This window comes from Opisthocomus hoazin, chromosome 1, assembly GCF_030867145.1.
Source record: "Opisthocomus hoazin isolate bOpiHoa1 chromosome 1, bOpiHoa1.hap1, whole genome shotgun sequence".
Taxonomy (NCBI): domain Eukaryota; kingdom Metazoa; phylum Chordata; class Aves; order Opisthocomiformes; family Opisthocomidae; genus Opisthocomus; species Opisthocomus hoazin.
The window spans coordinates 88,801,659-88,822,824 of record NC_134414.1 but is presented as its reverse complement, the minus strand read 5'-3'; the positions used below and the strand labels follow the sequence as shown (position 1 = coordinate 88,822,824).

Here is a 21,166-nt window from a genome sequence, read left to right as displayed (position 1 = left end):
GAAAAAGGGAGACTTTGTGCTGTCCGAAAGCAAAGAGAAGAGAGCACATTTCAGCACGCTGGAGGTACAAAAGCCGGGGCTATGGGGCAGACCTCCCACCCCCCCGGAGCAGAGAGCTCAGACCCCCGGCACGGCGGTGGGCTCTGCGTCACCACTGATGACGCTGACATCTGGTGGCCTCGGTGAGATGCTGGCACTCATCATCCGCGCCATCGCATTTTCCTTCGTCAACTCTTCGCACTCCTATCGTTTTTCTGGATGGGCTTTATCTGGCTAGATGTGCACACCTGCAATGAGAGCACCTCGTGAGAACTGCCTCAGGCTTACTTGAAAACCAGTGCAAGAAACAAGCACTCATGGGGTGTGATTCACTTCACCCCAAATAGACGATAACCCACGTACGTCAGATGCACAGCACCCAAACAGCATCGCTGTGCGTTGCTCGTGGCTATGGCGGGATCTGAAGAGTGGCTAGCTCAGGCGTAGAGATCACTGTCACTCTGTAAGTAAGCACAGAATGACGGCAAAAGGAACACTATTTCCTTATCCAGCAGGGGAAGTCTTCAGAGGGGCTGCTGATCTTTAGTTCATTAACTTGTACCCACACACAATGAGGCTACAGGTACTACAGAAGAGAGGTATTAACTACATCTAACTTTGAATAAGAGCGATGACATCTCACCCAGAAGCCCAGCTCTACTGTATATTTTCTTTGAAAATAAAATTGATTTTAAGGTGTTTCTACCTCTCTGCCCACTCTGTCTTTGGTAGCCTGTCCCCTTCCCTTCTCAGAAAGCTACAGTTAAGTAAGAGAAGTCTCACATGTAGCTTCCTGCACACAAACACACATTGATCTCCGAAAGGGGTGTCAATCTCTTCCTATAAATTTTACAAAGTGTAGATTCAGATTATACAAGAGCTAGACCTAAGTAGGGTTTCTAATAACCCCAAAATAGAATCTGCATCATGGTTAAAAATCTGCTACAAATAATGTAATGTTAAATATGATTTTGTCTTAACAAATGACAAGCAGAGTCAATAATTTCAATGCATTGACCACTCAATAATTAGTCTACAGCTCTACAAGTCACTTCTTCTGCGTTTTGTTTAACTCAGTAGAGCAACACTACAATAACACAATCTTTGCAAAATAATGGTCTACACACAAATTTGCACAAGTTTGACAGAACCCCACATTTGGGTGTGACAGATGCATACTTCTTGAATGGTGGTAAAAGAAAAAGAGGTTACTGCCTAATTTCCCACTTCCTATCATCGCCCCCATGTGCTGGAAACTAGACAAAGTATGTAGCTGAGTGATTTTAATTGAATTCACAGTGTTATTCAGCACTTCTGTGACTAACCTCTGGTCAATTGAAGGCTGATTTCTAAGGTCATGCAGAAGTTAACATTTGTACAATAATTTACCCTTTCAAATCTGATGCCCAGAGTGCTCTTTTCAGCTTACATAAGCGGTAAAGCGTGTTGCAGATTCAAACATTCTAAATTTGTTTTAACAAACTTCCAGTCATTATACTCCTTGATTCTTAAAGGGTAAGTTAATTAAATTAATTGGCTAACTAAGGAATCTGAGGAGCTGACAAATGGTCTCTAAGATGTCTAATCTTGACAGCTGTAAATGCTGTTTCTTACAAGGAAATTTCCCTACTCTAATAGCTGTCCTAGTCTAATATTTCATTCTCCTGACAGGAAACATCATCCTTATTTTCAGCCTGGTTCAAGACTAATTTTCAGCCATTGGAGCAACACTGAAAGCTGCAAGGAATGCCATGATGGGAGAAAGCAGTTCAAGAGGGACGTGCTGTGTTATGGGACACCGTGGATAAAACTGATCAATAAAACCAAACCTCCTCTGTGATGCTTCTTGCCCCAAACCTAGGAGGGAAGATCCCACGTGGGAATCAATAGGAGCAACGCTTTCCTCAGCACCGTTAGCTTTGTGAAAGAAATTGCAGGGATATTCACTTCATTCTAGACCCAGTTTACACTTCTCATGTTTCATGGGTGTAGAAGAAAAGGATTTACAAATCAAGAACTAACGTGAGACCTTCTCTACTGTTGTGTTGTATGAGGGACTGCCCAAGGGTGTTCCTTTTAAAAGCAAACTCTTCTGCCAAGCTGCTCCTTCTCCTCTGATAAAAGGTAGGTTTTAAATTTCAAATACATGAAAGATCTAGACGGGCTTCCAAGGAAAACACAGCTCTTACAGCAGCAGATATTTTGTGAAGTGAAAGATTCAGAAGTGACCCGGTGAAAGTGATCAGGTGAAACACGAAGAAAGAAATCAGCCTTCAGCAGGCAGAAAGTACTGGTCTCACTGCTCACAAAATGCTTATAATTAGAGGCTTCTTTAATGTGATATTTGTGTAGATCCCATAAGATAGATAACTTTCTATGTGCTTCCACACAGACAGTAACTGTGCAATCGCAAATATGCATAAGGAAGGCAGGTAGAAAGGAGTAAGTAGAAGGCAGTGAACGAAGAGAGTGTATATTTCCTAATAAGTAACACTACCCAAAAAAGTTATCTTTTAAACTGAAATATTACAAATCTAAGAACAGCACAATCGCATTTTCGAAATCTACATAGCAGCATCAGTAATGCGCTATTTGAAATCTTTGCTTGTGATTGATATCCTTAATAAAACCAACTCACATGCCACACCTTTGTGCAGTTTGCCTTGACGATTTTCTCCCAAAGCACAGCAGTTCAGCAGCAACGCATGCCTTCGTTTTAATGCATGTGTAACATAAGAACCACTTCACTGAGTCCAGCCAAAGGTCTGTCCAGTCCATTACACTGTCTCTGCGAGCGGCCAATGTCAGAGTCCTCAGGAATGAACAGGGCAAGCATACAGCAGCTCTTTCCTAATGCACAGGGACTTCCTAAACCAGAACTGTATCTTAATGACTAACAGATATTCCTTGTATGATTCGCCTAATACCTTTTTCTAACCTACTGACTCTCCGAGTTAACCTGGATGTTCTGGTGTCCACAACCTTCAGCCATCGTTTTGCTGCGCGTAAAAGCAGGCACCAACGTGTGAGCATAAATCAACCGAGATCTGTGTGTGTGAATACACAGATCAGAGGGGAACAAGAAAAGTTGGAAGAGTTTTTGAGTGTATTGGGTGCTCATGAGAAAAAGCAGACTGGCAGTTGCATAATGCACCTCTTCTGCCTTGAAGACAGAGACTCTGCCTATTAATTTTTTGGCCACACACAGGGAAATCACAAACCACCCATGATGCAGGGGCTGAACAGGACCACAGCTGAAGTTCACTGTAGTGTCTAGGCTTCTTAGGTCTACGCAGATGCCTAACTCCCACAGCAAACCATACAGTGACACAGCAGCTGGAGGAAAAGAATACATAGATGATGGAGAAGCTGCTACCGTTTTAAGAGGGGTGATATACCACTCTTAACACGCTGAGAATGTTCAGTATATTTACTCCTTTATAATTAAACTCTTGCGTGTTTTACTGCAGGGCCATCATTGCCAGACTGTCATCTCCTCTAGCACTCCTGCCATATTCGTGCTAAAGCAGTTTGCTGCTGTAGCAAAGTGTATACTTCTTCGAATCTGAGATTTTATACTGGCGATAGCAAATAAAGCAATGTCCAATTTTGTCTGTAATTTGAATATCTGAAGAGACCAGATACAATGGCATCATCCAACCGCTGCTGATGAAAAAACGTACACCTCCATGTGATGACCAGCAAGTGCACTGCCACGCAGCTTGGTGGGAAGATGATCAAATTCAGTACATACATACAAATTGTTTTAGATCTGTCCACTAGAAGTACTGCTGATTAGTGACAGGTACGTGAACCGGTCCATTGTTGTCATTTCAGGAGCTGTAAACAAAATCAGAATGATCTTGGGAAGGAAAAATACTCCAGGTAAAGGGTACAACAGCAATAAAAAAGGGATTGACTCATATCTTGACTTGTGCCTTATTGCTGCCTGTTCTGATTTGAACATTGAAAAGATTTGGCTAGCGAGTGGTTGGTTTGGGTGGGTTTGGGGGTTTTTTTTGCATCTGTATTCATCATAGAGAAACCTGGAGAAGCTCCTACACAGCAAGTTTAGAGGTGCATGAGAGGATCTTTCTCACCTGACGTGTTTGTGGAGCAGGTGACAGAACAGAGAAACTGAGCAACAGCAGACCTACGAGGCCAGAGAGTATTTCCCCAGGAGTTCCGAAAGGAACACAAAACTGAACTAATCCTGAATGATTCCCAAACTCAAGTATCGACAAGTCGCATGAGTTGAAGTTCTCAGCACAAGAACATGAGGTAACTAATGACGACATGAGTAAAACAGGTTCCTAAAAACGTCTGAAGATCTTACGAACTATTAAATCTGATGCCTGTACCGGGCAAATTAGTAGAAATTACTGCAAAGAATAACTTCAGTAGGTACACGGGAGACAAACGTAGAAATCTGCTATATGAAGGAGACTCGATATGTGTTTTTCAAAGTGAAATAATGTTTCCTAGTGGAGTTTTTTTAATGCAAGCAGGTAACGAAAGGAATTTGTCTCGATGTGGTCTTCCAGGATTTTCAGCAGGCAAGTAGGCATACCAGGAGAGCTGAAAAATGGGAATAAAACGAGAGTTTCTTGTACTGGAAGTACTAATTCAAAGGGAGCGAAGTAGAGAGGAGAAGCGTCCATTAGCACCGGCAGTGGGAGAGGAGGCCCGGGGAGCCCCGGGTCTGAGCAACAACTCAGCCCGAGGCCCACGGCCGCCCTCGCCGAGCCGGAGCCGGCCGGCGCCTCCCCGCAGCCCCACAAGATGGCGCGGCGCGACCGGGGAGCTGGCGGGCGGAAGCGGCGGGAGGAAGCCCCGCTCGCCGGAAGGGAGTGAGGCGGCGCGGGTTGGCGGCTCCGCTCGGCTCCCCTTTCCCGCCGGAGCTCAGGGGCTGCCCGGGTGGGTGCGGGGATGGCGGTGCCCCTGCGCGGGCTGCGGCCCGGGCCTCCCGCCTCGCTGGGGCCGCGGCGGGGCGGCTGAGGGAGGGGTGGCCGGGGCGAGCGGCGGCGTGAGGGGGCAAGCGAAGAGCCCGGGCGGGAGCTGTGCGCTGGGAGGCCAGGGGGGTGGAGGGGCCGGGTTCGTGGCGCGCCGGGCGCCTCCAGGGGCTCGGGCCTTGTCCTTTCCTTTCCTTTGCAAAATGGCGGCCTGAGGCCGAGGTGCGGGGGCTCAGGCGAGAGGGGTGCTCCGTGTGCCGGGGCTGGGAGCCAGGGTGAGCCTGGGCGTAGTAAGGCCTTGTTTTCCTGCCAGCCCTTAGGTTGCGTTGCTTGCCCTGTTTGGCAGAGGCGAGAGCTGCTCATCGGTTTTGTGATCCTTAAAGTCACTGACAAGAGCCTGGGCACGGCATCTGTGAGACCAGGAAATTAATTTTGCCTTCAAAAGCAGTAGTGTGAAAGTTTCATCCTCTTCCTCGTTTATGACTAAACTGACAAAGCCCTATATGAAACATACGCTAACTGGGGCTAGTAATAATTGTGCAGCTTTTAGCATTTGACCTCTGACCTCTGATTTTTGGCCCAAATAGCTTTTTGCTTTGTTTTCTGGATCTCTGGGAAGAAAGACCCTCTTTTTGGCAGCAGCAGAGAATTACACTGTGTCAAGCTCTGCTCAGATGAAAATGGCCATAACAGGTGTGCTCAAGTTTGATCTGCATGCTTGGTTTGCAGGTCTAGTGGTTAAATGTAGATTGTCCCTGCAATGAACGTTATTTTGTCCTATGTGTAATTTGCTTCCGTTCTGTTCACAGGAATTACTACTGTTGGTGTAAGGACATTGGTGTGAAGACATCATAGTCATATGTGGGTCTTCATAGCTCGACTGACTCTCCTGTTGGGGTGACAACCAGCCATAACTGTTTTCTTCGCAGCAGACAGGTCTTGTATTTACAGCCATTCACAAACAATAATGCAGTGTACAGTTTTGGGAATTTTTGCGCTTTCTTCTTTTTAAGGGAAATACTTGTACTGCCAACTGTCTCAGCAGTCACAGGCTTAAATTTCCGCATGACTGTAACTAGGGCGCTTTGGTATTAAGGTTAACGTCATACACCAGAAATGCACAGTATTAATTTGAAGCACAGAGTGTCAAAACACTTTTCAGACATTTCCTTCTTCTGGTGGTAATTCTGCACCTAGAGTAAGCATTGGAAGTATAAAATGAAATAAGTGTTTGTGGGAGAATGTGTGCTGTTGATGTTGACACATGGCATGCTTTTCTTACTGAACTCTTCAGATATTTTTTTAAAGAGTATGTAGTAGTGTGAGTTCAAAATACACAGTGCAGATGGATGTTTAACACCTTAAATTGTGAAACTTACTGCCGTGGGTTGTCGTGGAAACACTTAGTGTTCATGAGTGCAGAGGAATGACACATTCTGGCTTTAAATGCCAAAGCCAATTAGAAGTTGAAAGAAGTATCTGAACCGCCACTTGCTGAAATCAGGAGAAATGTGCCTAGAAAAGTAATTTCTGCATGTGTGCTTTGGTGTTACATTTTACTGAGCATCTCTTACTACCCATTGCCAGAAACTGGATACTGAGTTAGGGACATCTCTGGCCTGACTGAAGAAGGCATTTCTCAGAGGCCAAAGGAACAGGGACAAAAGCAGCAGTGGGCAAAGGGTGCGGTCAGCTACCTGTTCATTTGGGCATATCTGATTTAAACGTAGTTTGCTTTTTCAGGAAAGCTTTTATATGAAAGTTTTTTGTTGAAATCTGCTGAATTTACTGAAATTTCACCTTCCTTTAATAGCATCTTATATTATTACCTAAATACCATGCAACAGGTTAATTAATCTTGTGGTCATCGGTGTTCTGAATGCAGTCAAACCCTCCTTGATATCCTGCATTGGTAGGTCTTTCTGAGCTGTACCTGTCACCGCCGATGTGGCAGCCAAGAGGCAACACTATATCCAACACAAAGCCACTAGAGGGCTTTGCTTCCAGAATGTGAATTATGTTACCAAGTTCTAAAAAACAGTGTTTCATGGTTGTGTCTCGCAACATGACAAGCATTGTCTCAACTTCTTTTGACTCGACTGGAATTAAATGCTGTCACTGCTTTGACCAGATTTATTTGTCTTCACTAATGCTTACTTGCCTCGAGTTGGTTAGGAGACAGGCATGTTTTGATGAAAGGGAGTACATCCGTCTTTGATTATCAGTGGGGAAATATTTTTAAACTGAGAAAAGGAAGTAATAACATTTATCAAAAAAAAAAAACACCCTTCTCCATCATTAATGGTCAGCATAGGCAAACAAATCTCTTCCTTATTTTAAATTCTACATTTGCTGGAGAGTTTTGTATGTTCAGTTGCTTCAATATTTTTTAAGGTATAAATTATGGAAGTAGAGTTATTACATTTATTTTCTGCTTCTTGTCATATTTTGTATTTTATGTAGTTTATTTTGGAAGAGTAATTCAGCTGAAAATAAAACAAACTCATTGTTTAAATTGGTGTCCTGGCTTGCAACATTGTTAATTCTCTGCTTTATATTTGTTGTCTAATGTTTCATAAATAATTTATGAAAATAAATTTCTGTGTTTGGCAAAACAGGTTTTTCATATTTGGTAAGCTAATATAAGCCCTTCCTTCCCCTTCAGAGAGCATATGTACATGTTGTGTATTAATAATAAAGTATTAGACTTCACCACTTACTGCTCTAAAAAATGTATTTACATTAAGATCTGAACCTAATTGCTATTTATGCTGAAGCTAGTTCAAAGAATCTTTTGTCATGTAGGAACTGGAGTGAACAAGAAAATTAAATATACATACTTTTTCTGAAGTGGAAAATGGAAGAATCAGCTACCATGGACTTAGGTTTTTAAGTATGAGGAAAAGATGTTATGGCAACCTTGACAGTATCCAGATGTGTATGGGAAAGGGATAAAAAGTATACTGTACATCATGAGAGTGGGAAATGAGATGTTTCAAATGAACAAAGAGGACTAGCTCAGGAGTCTTTTCTGTATGTGTGGGTTTCGAGTGCTACAAGTCATCTCAGTGTTCTACAGTGACCTCGGCACTAGGTTTTCTTCTTCCTTCAAGCAGGCAGGAGAGAATACAAGGAACTCGCACGCTTTGGTTGCCTAATGCCTGATCCTGCAATCCTTCGCTTGCATGAGTCATCTCATTGATTGCAATGAGACTGCTCATGTATGTAGGGCTTGTTGTAGACAGGTTGGTGTGACCAAGGGTTTAGGGGTCTGAGCTTGGTGTGGGCTTTGCGAAGGACAATAATTTGCTTTTGTGGTAGCTGCATGATTTGCTTTTTCTTTGAACATGGCCCGTCCTCATTCTCCTTTCATGCAATGCAGCCTGTCTTAAGAGACGAAAAGTTGCTGTTAAGTTAGTATTGTTAAATATGAGCAGAAGACAACTGGTGTATATACTGTATTCGTATGCATTTTGGAAAATCTTAGTTTTATGCTGGTATAAATCTACGACAGTTGTAAGTGCTGTCTTGGCTACATTCCAGTGTTGCTGGGAATAGCATTTGACCATGTCTTAGGGGTAGCAATGGTAGTTTAGCATACTGAGTTTCTGTTACCTTTCACTGGCACTCCTCTAATGTGAAGTTCAAGTTGAGGGTGAGAGCATCAGAAGAAATATGCAGATGAAGCAGCTAACACCTGAATGTAATAAAATAATTGTCAGGTAGGGAGGGGATTCAGAATATTTCTCAGTGATTCATGCTAATAAATCACACTGAAAATTATGGGAATTAGAAATCCTGCCTGATGGTTATAGATATCTTGTTGTCCCCCTCTTCCTTTCCTTTTTTTTTTTTCCGCACCCTCCAGTTGCCTCTCTTCCTCTAGCCTTTTTCTCACATTTAAATAATGTGATTGCAACCTGAATTGGCTTATGTTTTCTTTATGGGAGGCAGGATCAGATGTCTGGAAATAAAAAAAGAAAGTGAGAGAAGGCATTATATGCAGTTTTAAGTGCACTGCAGTTTTAAACAGAAATATTACTGCTTGAATGGAGACAAGATGTGTTTAATCATTTTATGGTAGTTGCTTCTTTTATAGATGTCCCTGTGCAGACACCACTAACAAGTGAGAACAGTGTGTTTCATTTAAGTTTGATTTTTGTTTGGCATTAATTTGGAAAATAAAGGTTGTGAAAGCATAAAGTGTGGGAGAAAATAGAAAAGAAAAGGGTAATGGGAAGAAAAGCATTCACTCCCAGCATTTTAGGCTGCATTGTCTAGAAGGCTCCCTTGTAACCTTTTTATTGTAGTGAGGAATTTTAAGGAATGGATTTTTTTACTGATGCTAATCAAAAACTGTAAGAGACTTCAACCAGCCACAACAGAGAAGGAATGTTTAATAGCCATAGGCCATAGTACTCAAGTTTAGCAAACATACATTCAGTGCCTGTGACCATCTTATACATATATTTTTGTGAATTAAAAAGCTACTGTTCTCTTTTCTAGTTCTCCTTGATCAGCAGAACAAACTCCACAAGAGATGGTAAGTGGTCTTACGGGTCTCTGTGTGATAACTTCGTCACATTTTATATACAAGATAAGTATAAACACTTTTATTGAACTGTCAGTGCAGACATGTAAAAATTAGATGTGAAAGTAGCTAAATTGCTTTGAAAATAGAATTTGTGTTGCGACAGCGAGAGATCTGTCTGCTCCTGGGAAGACTCCAGAGACAAAACAGGAAAATAACAGAGGACTCTGATCATTTGCCTTAGATTTATAGCTTTTGTTTCCTTGAGGAAATCTCTTATTTCCATTTATTCCGCAGCTGAAAAAGCACAGGCATAGAACACTTTAGAGTGTTCCTTTCTCTTTTCCATCCCAATGTAAAACATTTCTGTAGTTTCTCTTTTAACAGATGTATTTTTAAAATTCAAATGTAAAAGGGGTTTTCAAGGGTCACTTTCGAAAAAAAAAAAAAGCCACAAAAAGTAGTTGGACAGGCACCAGCATCGCAGTTCAGTCTACATGAACTGCCTTTTTGTCTTCTTTTCCTCTAAATGAACAACTGGAGCTAGTCAGCTAGGCAGATCAGCCAGCTGGATTCCAGAGCTTTCAGTAAAGTCATTGAGGCCCTTTTTAGAAACATTTTAGAAGAACTGGAGATAATTTTTGAGTTTTAAAGAATACATTGTCTTCTTTGGAAATACATAGAATGTAGGAGATGCCTGCTTTTGTCATGCTTCACTGTGTTTCAAAACTGGATTTTTAAGTAGTGGAAAAAATAGACAAAATGTTCTAAAAGTAATGTGTGAATGTATCGGATTGGACAGCAGGACATTCTCATCTGACTGCTGGAGGATGAGGAGTCGGTGTAACATTCTTAAGCAAAGGAAGAACAGTAAATAAAAAACTGTTCATCCTGGCTTTTAGGTGGTTGGATGATTAAGAATGAAGAAATTCCATATGGAAAGCAGACGCTTTCCTTGCGCCCACTCGTATTAGGAATAAATCTTCTGAAATGCATGATCTTGTAGTAGCGCAATGTTAGACCAAGAGGAGAATCAGAATGAAGTTTCATTTCCACAAATTGTTGCTTTTCAGGGAAGATAGTCTGGGACTCGCGTGGCTGAGCCCCACAGCCCTTCACAAATATGGTGCAATTTTTGATCAGAAATTCTTAAGGAATAAAGTTCATTGTAGTGGGTTTTCTTTATGGACTCCGTTAGCCACAGGTATTTTGTTTCTGAGAGCACTTACCAATGACCTTAAAGAGAGATAGCATTTATACATTTCTTATGGGTAATGGGTTTAATTTTGCAGAAGGAAGGGAAACACGAGGGTTACACTTATTATTCTGAATGCTCTAGCATTTGCATTATTGCCTGAGAACCAGAAAGTGAAAACAAATGTAAGTAAATGAAATTAAAACCTCACTTGATATTGTTAGCATTAAATGGAGAGTATTTCTTAGGTTTGGTTTCTTTGTTTTGTTTCGGGATTTTTTTTCCAAAGGATCATTCTTTTAAGGCTACGGAATGGTGCCAGTGCAGATCAAGAAAAGACGCTTAAAGAAAGATTTTTGTCTTGAATGCCCTTTTTAAAAAAAAAAAACTAATAAAGGACTTCAAATGACACATTAATGTCTGAAAACTTCAGCTAATCTTGCCATAGTTTTGAGTGTTTGCCAAAACCTGGCTTAATTAAAATTCTTCCAATTTAAAGTACAGGCTTTCTGTTTTGGCCCAGATAAAAGATTTTCTATGGAAATTAAGAAGTGGAGGAAAGAAAAAAAAAATGCTTTTTAATTTAGTTGTCCTAGGCTCTAGTTTACTTTATGGACTTCTTTTAAGATCCTCTGTTATCCCCTCTCTTGAGAGTAGCATGAGAGATGAAATGGCCTGTAGGAAGGGGGCTTAAGGCTAGAGGGACTGTGGGGCTTTGCAGTTGCTGGTGAAATCTGAACAGCGTGAAACTGTGTTTTTTCAGAAAAACTAAGATTAGCTGGAAGACAGGAGAAGATGTGTTACAGTATGTTTCATTCTGTAGAACTATTTTTCCATGTATTTTATCAGTGCTGCTTTATTACCCCTTTTCATATGTTGATTGCTGATGAGTACTGAAGGGAGATTTACTGGCAGCTTGCACTTGGCTAAATATTTGATCAAGGCTATGATGGATATATGAACTTGGCTGAATTGCTATTTGACCTTTTCCGAGAAACTTATTTTGGCAGGCAGATGGAGGAAATGTGTTACTGGATGAAATGAATGCCTTTGTTAAATATGGAGGAATTTTAATCTCACGAGTGTTTTCTGTCTGCGGATTTGGAAATCAGGTGTAGGTTGTAATACATACACCTTGGAGTGATTCAGTTCTTACAGCTCACGTGAGCGGCTAAGGAAATGTGGAACATACCCACACCGCATATTCCCTAAAAAGAACTGATTCCCATTGTAGTAGCATGAACACTTTGAAAATTTTTTGTGGACACTACAACCTCTCTACTGCTAGTTCTTCATTGGTAGTTGTGTTGATGCAAAAACAATCTCTTGTCAGAGTAATGAAGTGTAATGCACTTGCACTGTGTTAATACTTGCCCTCTTTGAGCTATATGTGGTTTATCATAGGAAAAGGATGAGTAATGATTAAAAGGCAGACTTTGCGCTTCTGTTTACAGTGTTTCTCGCCCTCCATTACTCTTTTGGGGTTTTTTTTAATTTTTTGTTTTTGTTGGTGTTCTTTCCCCTTGCTTTTTTTGGTACAGGAAGGCACAAAGCCGTGGTATTCTCACCAAGTGTACGCAAGATACTGGAAGCACTATGACTTAGCCATGCGCTGGATGCGGAGACACCAGAAAGCCTACAGGAAAGCCATGGAGTCCTTTTATCACCTACCATGGCATCCTTTGGGAGCCTCTCCAAGTAGCCGCTACTCAGATTGGGATGGGAATGATCTCCCACATACCCACAACTATTCTTCCAGCTATAGCCCACGTGGCAGAGCTCAGTACCATGGGGGAGCTCAGCAATACACAGATGCCCACCAAGGGAGGGAGGATGCTGACACGGACTCCGAAATGGAGGAGGAATCTGAGTCTGAAGGGGAGATAGAATACGACTTGAGTAATATGGAGATCACGGAGGAGCTTCGTCAGTTTTTTGCGCAGACAGAGAGGCACCGGGAAGAACTGCGTAAGTCCGTGCTTGTTCTATGTTTTGTCGTATCTGGTGGCCATAACGTTGAGTGATGAATGGCTCCAACATTCACAGGTTTTGTAACAATTCACAGAAATAGGCACTGCAAGTGATCAAGCCAGATAGACCGAAGCAGGGAAAACTGGTGGGTGCACTTAAGTACCATTCATTAGAAATAAGTGTCGGAAAATGTTTGAAGGATTTTCATTAAGAGAGGGAGAAAATTATGACTGCAAAGAGGAGAAGAACACACTTGTCAAGAAGACAATATTCATCTTCAGTGCTGAAGGAAAAACTCCAGAATTTTTATGGTTAACATACTATATGTCTGAGAGGGGAAGCCAGAGGAAGTGCTTTACTGCATCGCTAAACCCTAAAGTAAGCCTCAGTGTATTTTATAGCGTGGAGCAGCCATTTTGTTTGTTATTCTTTGGCTAACCCAACAGTAAAATTCCATGACCTTTTTCTTCTCCCTCTTCATCCCTAGGGTACTCTTCATTCTGTACTATACCACAAATTTCCCTCTGTTTTGCATCTTGATTTGGACCCAAGTCCTTAAGCAGAGAATGTAAGACAAAGACTTAAGATTTTTTTCAGGTCTTGATCCTCAGAGGTATTGGTCATCTTTGTTTCTGTGAAATCCTCAAAAGAAATAAAAGATTTTGTTGTGCTTTATTGATGCTTTACTGTATATACAAATGTTGCAGGCAAATTTATTATCTGTTTTAAGAGAGCAGCATGATGAAAATAACTTTTCCCACATAACTCCAGTAGGAAATAACCAGAATGAATGTTTAATAGAGCTTTCTCTGAAAGAGAAAAATTTTGTAAAAATGCATAATAAAGGCAATAATTGTGAGGGAGAGGTAAAAATTGTGTTATTTTAAGTTCTTTGATCAGAGGGTATCTGAAGAGCTGAAAGATCTCAGCTTAACTTCACACTTCCATCAGTGTGATGCACAGTTGATCGAGTTAGCAGAGGAAAGTGAGTTAAGGAGCTCAGTGGTGGTGTCTGACACGTCTCCCTTTCTCATCATGCTTTTGCAGAATCATCTTGGTGTTCTTTGGTGAGGATGCTTCAAGATGCTCAGCTACTTCTGGAAATGCAGTACATTTTCTTAAGTTTTATGTTGTGTTTATGGTTAGTGGTGTTTAAAGTTGTGCAAGTGACTAGAGTGATATCCTTGAGATTGGGAGATCTGGGCTCAGAGACATTCTGTCACAAATATCCTGTATGACCTTAGTATAGCTATTTAATCTCTTCCTGACCTCTCACTGGCTGTTCTTGCTAAAAATATGATTTGATTCTTTATGATGTGCAGGTGAATGGAGAAGAGGTTTGTGAGTCAGAATACAGATTTTACTTTTTTTTTCCTTCCACCACAGCAGTACTTGGAGCGTTTTGGAATAATTAGGTCTCTGCTGTGTGCCATGTATTAGTCTAGTTGTGGGTAAGTGTCACTTCATTCACTTTAGCAGCACTGTTCCAGATCTTCATGAAAATTTCAGCAGAATCTGGTCTTTAGCTACTGCATGCCTCAGTTTCTTTAATAGTTTCCCTGATAAAGTGAGGATGGTAATAATAATCATCTGTAATTCCTCAAAGCATGAAGAAGTAAACAAGTACTTGATTTAAATTGAAATTTCAAAGTGCCACAGAACTCTTGGGTGAACGGTGCTATCTAAATGCTAATTTTGTGACTAATTAAAAATACAGTATGGTTTTGTTCAGAAATAATTTTTTGTTGCATGGTGGGGAAAAAGGAAAATAGAGTAAACTTTCAATTCTGTTGAAGTTGCTCAAAAGAAGACACATAAACAGCAGGAGGAGGGGAAAATCATTGTTCCCCTGATGGTGTGGAAATGAGCTGGTATGGAGACCGTGTTAAAGGCAGTACCACTCTAGTTCAGGAGGTAATGCTATTAATTTTCCTGGATGCTGTTTCTGAACAAAATGAAATTTATGGGTTCATTAAGCTGCGATCTGTAATGATTCTGTTTCATACTGTGCTGAAGAATGATTGCATTCTGTATTGATGCTCAAGGAGATGGAGATAATACATCCACAAAAGAAACCCACAGGTGCTGAAGTATCTCCTCTTTGATGCCTTTTCCTTTTAATCCCAAAATGTATGTCCTGGACTGTCTCCCCCACCTTAGGAGCAGATCTGTAGAGAAACTTGGGCAGTGTAATGCTCAGTAATGCCTGAAATTTAGGCATCCATCTCTGGAAAGAGACCTGTGTAATGCTGAGGTAAGAGTTTTAAATTGTCTCTAAACTGAATTGAGAATGATTGGACATGCCAAAAGGGAATACCAATAGTGACCTTGATGATTAGTTGAAGCCAGCTGTTAGGGAGTGTTAAGGGGAAGGCTGTGACTCATGTTGTCTTTCTCTGTCATAGATAAGGGGCTCCAGGTGAAGTTCACAGCCTTTGGCCCCTACACCTTGATACGCACTTGGGAGCAGACACCTGGCTTGCTCTTCTTTTGAAATGAATGCTATGCAAGAGTTTGATATATGTTTATTGACAATTTAGTGAAGTGTGAGACACGTGGGAAAAGAAGAGCAATGGGACAAATAAAAAGGGGATTTGAGCACATGAGGAAGGGGATACTAGTACGGAGGCTGGAGATCTGATTTATCTCTGTGAAGGATGACTTCCATTTGTCTGGTGTTTTTCGAGCCCTGCAAGATTAGAAAATACTAATGCAGCTATTTTAGGCGTGCATAGTGAGAGTCTTGATTTACCAAGTAAGATGCAGCTGGTTCCCACACATGATCCATGTCTCATCAACATGTAGAAAGGATGATCAAATGGCCTAAAATGAATCCCAGCTAATGTCAGACTTTTCACTTCTAATGCCTGATCTAGAGTCTGCTGGAGGTAAACATGATCACAGACATCAGTGGATAAGATCTTGCAAACTTTAACTGTGGACTACTTAAATAGGCCTGAGGTGTAGGTGAGAAAGGCATTTGTGTCTGGATGGTGAGATACAAGCATTAACTCTAATTGCAAAGAGAAAGTTTCAGAATTAAGAAAGCCATCATGTCAGACTAGCCAGAGAAGAAAACTTCAGGTTTCTGTCATTTTTCGGTAACTACCACAAACTTGAAGAACAAGCAGATGCTGAACTTTGATTTTTTTGTTTTGTTTTCACAGTGGGCATTTGCAATGATTGGCTGACTTGCACAGTAAAGCCTTTCAAACTGGCAAACTCTGAGCCGTGCTGCATGATTTAACACTTCAGCAGTGATACAGTTGTTCACAAACAACCTCTTTTAAAACAACCTCTTTTTTTGTCTTTGAATTCATGTCAAATTCTGACTAGTTTTTATATTCATGTCATGTGTTGCAGTCAAGTTATGTGTTCCTGGAATATCTCGAAGTAATTGTGAGCAGAGTTTTGCTGAGGCTGTATGAGCTCAGGTGTATTAATGCACTAAAAACACATCTCATAGTCTAGATACATGGTGCATTTGGTTAAAATCCCTTCCAGTTTTAATTTCTTTTCAGTTATATTTCTTCACATGGAATCATAATTATCTAGTGATTCTGTTGTTGAGAGGGGTTTCTTGTCAGGCTAGTCTGTTATTCTGGTTCTTCATGTAACTGGTGATTCTAATAAACTATGCTTCGTGGGGATGTTTTTGGTTGCATTTGTCTTCCCTCTAGCTGTTGAAAAGCATAAAGTTATTTTTCTGGGTTACCATACCTGTCAGACCAGGTAGTGTACTGAATTGTCCGAGCATCTTAGATATAAAGGACAGAATACTGCCTTTTTATATTTGCAAGAATTAAAAGGACAAAAACTAAGAAAAGAAGATTCACAAGCCTCACAATTCAGTAAATAGGCTAATTGCACAAATTTATTACATTTTTTAATTTAGCCTTTGAAATGTGGTTTGTCCTGACATAGTTTTTCCTTGTTCCCTTTTTACATATAAGAGAAAAGTAGTCAACAGGCAATGAGGCGGTATCCTTTATTTAAAAACGAAGAAAAGCAAAGGAAAGTACCATCATGTTAGTTTGTTACCTACGGATAGTAGTCAGTCAGTTGTTAATGCAATGACTAGTTTTTTCCATTAAAGCCTCTGTTTGTATTGCCCACACATACTCCCCAGTTTTTCCCAAGATAATGTTGTCTCAACTTAAAATTTTCATGCCAGATGGAAAACCTTTTAAAAAAATTGAAAGGAGGTGGTGAATGAAGATGCTTGTTTCAAATCTGCAATTTATAGGTTTTTTTCCCTTGGTTTATTTTTCCCTGAAAGGTGACAGTTGCCACTACCTCTTCCGTGAAGAGGAAGTAATGGAATTTTCCATGTTTTTAATGGTGCCAGATCGATGAAGCTTTTGGTTTTAAGGCCTATGTGCTTTATTGGAAAATAGACTTTGATGCAGGGTTTTTGCCACCATGTTTTTCTTCGCTTTTGGTAAATGCTCCTCGCTGTTCTTCATCATGTCTTTTTCTCCATCAGACTGTAGTTCCAATTCTTACTCTTGGTCACCAGCATCTTTTTCATTTCTTCTTCCCTATCCTAAACTGTCAAAGCAGTGTGAATGGTGACCTTACAAATGTGTGCTTAACTTCCTTGGCTTTGTCAGCCTTATTGTCACATGAACCTTTACCACTCTCTTTAGAAGCCGAATTGCTGGAGTTTCTGAGAAATGCCTGTGAAATAATAGTGCTCTCTGCAATATGTGTGGGTGCTCGAGAGACGCTGTTGAAGCACGTTCTTTTGTGAACTGAAGGAGAAATGTGAAAGGCTCTCCTTTGATACCACATCTGTGCTCTTGGTGATTGAACCTTTCGTTGTGTAGCAGCAGAATCTTCTCAAGTGCTTACACTGTGTCCAGTGTAGAGGCTGTGTTATTTGGTAGTGGAAGCCAATGGCTGAGAAAATACCTCCTTGCTAGGGAAACAAGGAAAGAAAGAAGGAAAAATGCCACAATTTTCACTGCTTTAATATTGAAAATTGACCTGTACTTGCAAAAGTAGAGGGTCTAAATTGCATTTGGAGAGCAGCAATTGGGCATGGTTTTATATCCGTTTCATAACAGACAAGGTTGTCTTTGTACTAACAGTATCAATTTGGGAACACAGCCATTCCTAGAATATGTGATAGTCAAGAAAATGTCCTTGAATCTCATACTAGAGACAGAATTTGAGCTTAGCAAAGATACACGTTCTTCTATGCGGACCTGTGCCTTTCCTGTCAATCCAACATGTGTTGCCATGAATGGACATTGTGCTAATGGAATTAATGGGAGAGGCCCCAAAAAGCTTGGAGTGCTGCTCAGGAAACTGCATTTTTCTGTGTCGCTGAACCAGATGCAGTCGGAAATGGATATCCTCTGCTGCTTGCTGAAGAGAGCTGTGTGAGAGTTAATATATAGAACTGGAAGTCACATGTGAAGTCCTGCTTACTGGCTATGTGCCTCAGGCTGAGACTCTGACAGTGCTGGCAGCCCCCAAAGGTACACAAGTGCACGGCTGGACTTCTTGTTTTGTTGCGCAGTGATGCCCCAGGTTTCAGCTCCTAGGTGCTATCTGAGGGTGCTGTGGACCATGCTCCCATGTATGCAGCCTGGACATTCGGGTGGGGCTGGGTCCTGCAATGCCTCTGCCCTGTCTACCAGTGGCTGTACTGGGCTCGGTTCTTCCTAAGCATGCTGTGGAGTACTGGTACTGGAGTTACAGCAGATTTATGAGTAGGAGCGTGGGAAAAGCAGCTCATGTGGTGCAGTAGAATTGCAGTGCAGACTTTGCTTTAAGAGGAATGCCAGCACCTCTATTTCCTCTTACATTTGATGGAAATGAAGAATGCCTCAATAGCTGTCTTAATATGAAAATATGTATTAAACTTTGGAAACCTGTGTTTGAAATTGTCACCCTTTATTTGTCTCTCTAATGTGTTCCTGTTGTTATAGTGGAGATAGTACGTAGCTCAGGTAGCTTGTTGAGAGGCTCAATTTGTTAATGTTGATAAGGGATTTTGAGTGCCTCAGCAGGAAGTAAGCAAAGCCTCAAGTGGTAGAAGAATGAACACTATGATCTGAGAAGAGCTGTTCATTCCAGACCTTTTGCTTAACGGTTAAGTTAGATGTCATCCCTGTGACCAAAAGGCATCCTGTCCACATCATCTTTGCTGAGCAAATCTGGGATTTGAACTACCCTTTCTCCCAGAAAGCTATTAGTTATTCATAAGTCAGTAAGAGAAGTCTGGTAATTTTGCATTGTTGTTGCTCTTATTAGATCAGTGCTGTGGTAAAATTCCTTCTGACTGGACTTGTCTTGAGGTTATCAGAATAAGATGTGCAAGACAGAGACAGATAAGTGCTCCTCTCAGTTGCCTTGTCCCTTGCCATCTGTGTGCTAGATAGACTTTTGATAGCTGTTTCTTGATAGCCGCTGGTCTCAGAAGGATCCTGTGGAAGCAGATCAGTAGCTTGCTGTCATGTACATGGTCACTTTCATAGCTGCGATGGATTAGCTATTGGATCTTTCCTTCTACTAAGAAAATACATGTGGTAATTCAGTTTTAGGTTAGACAAACAGAGTGTCAGTGCCTGTGTCGTGTCTGTGTGGTTTCCAGGGCTTGAGGGCATTGCTATGACATACCTGGGCTCTGCAAAGCTTTGGCGAAGAACCACCAGGCAGACCCCAGGGCTGAGAGGCCACCTGTGGAACAAGGAATCCCTTCCCAGTCTTGCTGTTAGAGCAAAAATAGCTTTCAGAAGGCTGTTACAGAGGATTGCTTCATACTGGATCAGTTTGGTGCGGGAAGACACAGATACTACTTAACTGGTGCTGGTAATTTTTTGAAGGCAGGTCTGCCTGCTTGCTTATGCCGTTAGCATCTGCAGCTGCTCCGGGTGGCTCCTCTAGCCTTTTCATGCTTTGACTCTGCAGGAGAGCCTGCGAAAGCATCTGCAGCTGCTGTGGAAAGGAGCAGGTGAGACCATGCTGACAGACACAGCTCTAGGGAAAAGTGGCATAAAAGCTGCTCTGTGCTGATCACTCGCCTCGGGCAGTCTGTCTTCACAGTTTATGCACTTCTCCATTTCCTCGAAAATTCCTCAATTACTGGTTCTGTCTAGGTGCCACATGCAGAATTTCTGGATCTCTAAATGATTTAGGAGAGAGCTTTGACTCAGTTCTATGCTGATAAGTCTGATTTCATCCACCTTTAGCATGATACTCTCAACCTTGTAAGTGGACAGTGACAATGTGGGCTACGAATTAAGCGTTTACTAACATAACCTTTTTTGTATCTACCCTGGGGGAACTGTTGCTGTAGTAAGAATGTTTAAAGTTTCAGGGTGTACAGCACTGGAGTCATTATGAAAAGCATTGTCAAGGACCAAGGTGGAAGAGGATGTAACAATGTTGTGTGCTTTCTGTGCTCTTTATCTACAAAATCTGCTCAGAATCTACCACAGAGCATGGCAGCAAAGTACCTCAGGCATTACACATTTTAGGTGTCTCTGTTGCAGAGCAAACCTGTCTTACAGATTTGCTTGGAGACACATAATTTACCCCTCCTAATTTTAATGGGGTGTTGCTATTGCCAAGACTTCAGAGGTACCATTTGCTTTTCAACATCTCTCACTGTGCCTCACTTTTATCAGAGCCATCCAGATAGAATGCATGTCCATTGTCGTTGGGGAAATGTACGTGCTGTGGAGCCAGAACTGAGAGTTCGGAGACTTCCATCTGCCTGGATCTTTTCGAAACTTGTTTCCTCACATGCTCAAAATCAGTGAGAGAGACAGACAGAGGCTGTTATGCTAACCATCTCAGACTTGGGTGGCCTTTACAGAATTCCACCATGACCTTGGACATGCCATTTGGGATTAGATCCACAAAGGTTTTCAATATGAATGGAATTTGGAAACAGATATCCGAAATAATAATTTTTCTCTTCCAACCGTGCCTTACTGGAAGAAGGGAGCTAGTCATTTATACCCAAAGCATGATGCATCTTAAACCCCAAGGTACAAGGGAATGTTGTCTCTCTTACTTTTTCTAGTGGCTGGGCTGAGCACCTGTGACACCCTGTGATGTGATCTCCTGTGAAGCCCATTCCAAGGAATCTGAAGCCCTAGGAATTGGTCCCCATTTTCTTTTTATTTGGACCTGTGAGAGGAGATTGATATGACAGCACACCGAGGAAGGTTGTGCTGCATCCATATGAAGTACTCAGTACAGATTGATCCAGCTTTTCATCGGTGTAACAATTGTTATTGGCCTCCAAAGTACCCAAACCTGTTTATCCGGCTATCAGAGCTTCCCCCTGATATTTTCAAGGATATGTTTAAGTTGTGAAAACACTGCTCTGCAGTACACTAAAATCATGGAGGCAATGTAAAACGCAGAATAAATCTTAAATGGATGTTTGTACTGAAATAAATAACATGGATGTTACAGTCTTGATTGTTATTGTTCACATTTAGCTGGATAAAAACC

The 21,166-nt window shown here is 41.4% G+C and overlaps 1 protein-coding gene across 3 annotated transcripts in view; it reads left to right on the top strand.

Moving 5' to 3' along the window:
* The first annotated feature begins 4,855 nt into the window (after positions 1 to 4,855).
* GEMIN8 (gem nuclear organelle associated protein 8) overlaps positions 4,856 to 21,166 on the top strand; it is a 28,054-nt gene continuing 11,743 nt past the window's right edge. The window contains exons 1-4 of one of the 3 annotated variants that reach the window (XM_075428741.1): positions 4,856 to 4,956; positions 5,801 to 5,852; positions 9,498 to 9,534; positions 12,259 to 12,685. In XM_075428741.1, the coding sequence (XP_075284856.1) occupies positions 9,532 to 9,534; positions 12,259 to 12,685 (430 nt within the window). In that variant the 5' untranslated portion in view covers positions 4,856 to 4,956; positions 5,801 to 5,852; positions 9,498 to 9,531. Of the gene's footprint in view, positions 4,957 to 5,661; positions 5,685 to 5,800; positions 5,928 to 9,497; positions 9,535 to 12,258; positions 12,686 to 21,166 lie in introns of those variants that run through there. The other 2 variants (XM_075428731.1, XM_075428735.1) reach the window with 2 other exon arrangements.